Source organism: Etheostoma cragini, chromosome 18 (assembly GCF_013103735.1).
Source record: "Etheostoma cragini isolate CJK2018 chromosome 18, CSU_Ecrag_1.0, whole genome shotgun sequence".
Classification (NCBI taxonomy): domain Eukaryota; kingdom Metazoa; phylum Chordata; class Actinopteri; order Perciformes; family Percidae; genus Etheostoma; species Etheostoma cragini.
The window spans coordinates 23,127,955-23,133,077 of record NC_048424.1 but is presented as its reverse complement, the minus strand read 5'-3'; the positions used below and the strand labels follow the sequence as shown (position 1 = coordinate 23,133,077).

General features: G+C 42.5%; 1 protein-coding gene across 1 annotated transcript in view; it reads left to right on the top strand.

The window, feature by feature from the left end:
* The first annotated feature begins 4,762 nt into the window (after window positions 1-4,762).
* Window positions 4,763-5,123, top strand: part of ptchd4 (patched domain containing 4) — a 30,596-nt gene continuing 30,235 nt past the window's right edge. Inside the window, exon 1 of the mRNA XM_034900793.1 lies at window positions 4,763-4,870. Coding sequence (XP_034756684.1) covers window positions 4,763-4,870 — 108 coding nt within the window. The remainder of the gene's footprint in view (window positions 4,871-5,123) is intronic.

Genomic DNA, 5,123 nt, shown 5'->3' with positions numbered 1-5,123 from the left:
ACACACTGCATTGCAATGCCTTTCTCTTAAAACCAAGACGGCCATCTAGTGGCTCAGAAAATACAGACACTGGTTCACCAAGCTTCATTTGGCCATCACCACTTGAAAGGTAATTTGTTTTATTGTGGGATTTATTTGAATTCTCTGAGTTCATATGTTGCTAAAATAAAATTTTACACTGACATTTTTTACTATTATTATTATTATCGGTAAAGTGAAGGTGTTACAATGTGCAGACTGCTGTGCACCCTTTTGTTTACTTTTTTACAATTTCCAATTGTTGCGGTTATGTAATCACACAGAGTGACACCGTAAACCAAAGGTTGTTCACACACAAACACTATCAAAATTAGGTTGCCTTAGATATAGACATATAATTATTGGAATTAAATGGTTTCTCTGTTTAAAAGTGTTAATGAAACCTGGAAGCTTCTCTCTCTCCACCTCTCCCACCGCCATCTCAGAAAGCTCAAACAGTGTCACTTCCTCCCTTTTCACAAATCCCTCAACTGCTCACAGAAATCACGCATACACACACACTTGCTTTGTGTGGTGCCCCATTTCCCACCTTCTCTCAGTTTGTTTATCTCTCTCTTACACACACACACACACACACACACACACACACACACACACACACACACTCAAACAGAGTACATAGGCATTTTGAAAAGCCAGTTTGCAGGAGATATAGAAAGGGTTGCCCTAAACATTCAATTCAATTTTATTTATAGTATCAATTCATAACAAGAGTTATCTCAAGACACTTTACAGATAGACCACACTCCAGAATTTACATGGACCCAACAGTTCTAGTAGTCTCCTCCAGAGCAAGCAACAGTGCGACAGTGGCGAGGAAAAACTTCCTTTTAGGCAGAAACCTCGGTCAGACCCAGGCTCTTGGTAGGCGGTGTCTGACGGGCCGGTTGGGGTTGGAATGAAGAGTGGAAATAACAAAAATAGACACACATGTCTCATCATTCTCTATGGAACTATGTGTGTGTTCCAGTACTGCACAATGTCTAAACGTGTACTGGCTCAGTGTGTCTGCAGACGTTTAGAGATAAGTGTGTTGGAACTACTGAGATTCATTTGAAATTCTTTAGTGAAGTTGGAAAGTGGATAGATGTGAGCTTTGTGCAATTATGCAAGTAAACTTTTAGAGAAGGCTAATTGATTACATTACACAAATATACTTGTACACTGTCATGAAATGACAAATCTGAAGCACTAAGTAGGATGGTTTTGAGAGTAATGATGTAGCACAGAAATAGTTTGGAGATCTGGCCTGTTAAATGTGTTATATTAGATTAGAAGAAGTCAGTTATAGAATGTCTGGCTCTCACAGGAAATCTGCCTGTTGACTTATCCATGTTACCAATTATGTGTCTTTGAGTTGCAGCGTCCACCACCACTAATTCATCCTGCTGCCCACATAATAACTAAATTTTTCTTTCTCGCTGCACTAACTTGTTTACAGAAATTGATGCAAACAATCACTGGGATTTATTTATCTCCAAGCGTGCGATTTATATCACGCCCCCCGCTGTGAAACAGCATACTGCTGCTGTTTGATTGTGCTGGATTATTGTGTTCATAACAAGATAAATCATATCTACAATAAGCTGCAAATTAACGTTGACATTGTTCTGGTTAAAGATGGAGTTCAAATTCACATCCCAATAGTGTGTGGCTGAGGGATATAGCATAAAGTAGAAAGCTCTGATATATCAGCTCAAGGGAACTGCTGCTTTGTAATGGGTCATACACCCAGGTGGCCCGCATAACGCATGAGCGCTAGATAGATAGATAGATAGATAGATAGATAGATAGATAGATAGATAGATAGATAGATAGATAGACAGATACTTTATTCATCCCTAAGGAAATTTTAGGCATCCAGTAGCAAGACAACCATAACACAACAAACACATATACACACATATATCACACTTATCTTGTCTTAATTGTTGTTGTCATAGTTAGAGTGACATTAAATCCCAAGCTGAACTGTGTGGACTGGACACAGCGTTCATACTTATTTCTACAAGAGTTCTTCAGTGGAGCATGAAGCCTTCATGAAGCCTTCATGGAGCCTTCATGGAGCCTTCATGGAGCCTTCATGGAGCCTTCATGAAGCCTTCATGGAACCTTCATCTGGAGAAGCTGGACAGCACCATGTTGTTATCCCAGCTTGTCATCCAGACTTTACACCTACTGTATGTCCTCAGGGGAAAATTAAGGACCCTGCACATACAGTGTATCAATTCAAAATCCATGCAAAGCACAAATTAAATTGGACCATATTTTAGTTGCATGCATTTATGGTTTGACAGAAATGTTGTAACACGGATGTGTCCCTTGAATCACAATATACAGTATGTTGTTGATGATGCTCAAATGTCACAGAATTGATTTGTATCGTAGCAGAATGTGTGAGATTGTCCACCCCCAAATCTTTACTTTAAAGAGTAATTTTGTTTTTTTTCAAACTTGGACCCTATTTCCAATGCAGTAGTGTCTATATGACAAATGCGAAAATAAATCTTTGAAATTGGTCCAGTATTGAGCGAGAATGCTGGAACCGGGTTGCAAGGTAACCCTATAGGGCAAATGTGCATCATCAAGTCCGTCCACTGAAAGTAGTGTTTTAGTAGTGTTTGACAGGCTGGCTCCGGTTCTGCAGCAGATCCTTATTCTGTGTGGACTGGTAGCTGGAGAGGTGCCAATTCACCTCCTGGGTACTGCCAAGGTGCTCTGGAACATCACACCAAACCCCCCTCAGACGCTCAGGGCGCTGGTCCAGCATTGGCGGCCGCCCGACTGACATTTCTTCATAATGTTGTTAGACTTAGAAGAATAATCTGAGCATGTCAATGATAAACAAAAGCAACTTCCATTGTAGCTTCTGCCGCGTCCTGACTCACACTGGACTCATTTTAATGATTGTTAATCCCATCAGTCACTTAAGACCGAAATGCATAGCTGAAAGGTCCAGTAAAAAAAAAAGAAAAAAGAAGGACGTTACCCTTTAAGAAAGTGATGAGTGAGCTTTACCCTACCATTTTGCCTACATCTTTCTCAATTGTTAATTGACTCAGAAATAACAAGCAGGAAGCTGATGAATCAGCTCTCATGTCCCTACCCAAGGTGACGGGCTTTCCCAGCTGCTTTACCCTCTCAGGGACCTGCTGCACTCAGCCCTCCGCTCCCAGAGGATGGCTGCTGGAGGAAAGCTCTCTGGTGATTGAAGTAGTTCCTTGAACACTGGCCCTCTATACGCAGCGGCAGTACTACCTTCAAACACACACCACACCATCAAAATGTATGGCGAGTTATCCATTCAGTTTACCAAATAGAAAGATAAATAATCCCACAATAAAAGATGTATGTACACATCAGCCGGTTTCCAGGTAAAATAATATATATGCCTGTGTTAATACTATTTTGTCTGTAGTAAGAGTGTGATTACCTATATGTAGGATACAGGGGTGACAAGAACTAAGGTTTCAGTTTGGCACGTGGAGGTTGAGCACACGTCCTTAACAGCTGCATTAGATCTTTGTCATGCACCAAGTCAAGCACTGCTGGGTCCTGCTGGTCCACATAGGGATCATAGCCATAGGTCTGCTTGATAGCCATCTTCACGTTTTACGCTGTTTACTTCAGCGTCTCATTCTCCACTCAGCATACATTTTGCAGAGCTGATGGATAGGTGACTGGAGGGGTCCGCTCCATCTAGTTTGAGCACATTGTTAGAACAATGACCAATGTTAACTTCTAGAACAGCACTACATTAGCCAGGTTTGTGGCAAGATAGGCGCCCCAGAACTATACAGTGTTGTAGTGCTATTTCTGGAAGTGGGGGGGCGCACTACTGTATGACTATAATTATATTGTGTAGACAGGGCCTACATTTGGTTTATCATCCCTGCACCCACTCACACACCCCACACGCAGTGCTGAAGCCTACCTTTCATGCCCTGACACAACAGGTTGGTCAGCTGATTGAATCAACCCACAACAAGAAAAACGGAAGCGAGGAAAGATAGCAAACGACTAAAGTCTATAGGGCATCTCATCGCATCGGATTAATCCAATACACGATAGGGCTGTCAGAACTGAGGCTGATGGTGTCCACCGGCGGGATGTGTACATCGGGGAGAGAGAGAGAGCCAAAGCCATCGTATGCTCCATGTAGCTGCTAAAGCAGTCCTCCGTAAAATGCAGTAAGGATAGTTTGGAGCTCTTGCAGAAACCACTTTTCTCATAGTGATCAAATTCTAGTCGGATGGTTCCTAGTCTTGCATTGCCAGACCTTCCTGCACAGCGCTGTGGTGGAGGGTCTGGCTAGGCCAGCATTCTGGGAGGGAGGACAACGTACTCTGGTTTATTGGCATTTATTTAAACCAATCACAATCGTCTTGGGATGTTATTTATAAGGGTTCAGTTCCTCCGGACTTTACTTAAGACATCCTTTGGTCACTGTCTTCCTCAGACTTACTTTTTTTTCACTGCTGCTAACAGGCAACTTAAAAAAATGAAAAAATTTAAATTGTGGCATTGTGTACATATTCAGAGCTCCATTGGCAACATTGTCAGCTGACATTTAAGAAAGGTTGTGTCAGCCATACAGGTGTGTCTGTATTCCTGACAGACCGTCTGTTATTGGCTCACTGAGCTCTTCACTGCTCTGCACAATCCCATTATCTCCACACTCCTGTCATTGTGATGGCCTGCATGCGCTATGTGAGTCATCACAATGGAGCAGCACATCAACCTTCATAAGCACTTCTGTCCACAGCTGTATGGTAAGTTCAAGTTAAACGGTGCATCAGAGAACTGGTGCTGCACTGCTCTGGGTGGGCTGGTAGGTTCCAGTTTGTGGTACAGCTGGCTGCTCCCCCGTCACTGGTGCTTGCTATCTGCTGCAGGCACGTGCACGCATAAACATCCAAAGAGGCTTGAGCCCCTGCCCTTTGTCTTCCTTGACAGAAAGGGCCCTTTTTATTTTTTAATAAACATAGCCTGTATACAGTGGTGTAAAAAAGTGTTTGCCCCCTTTCTCATTTCCTGTTCCTTTGCATGTTTGTCACACTTAAGTGTTTCGGAACATCAAACCA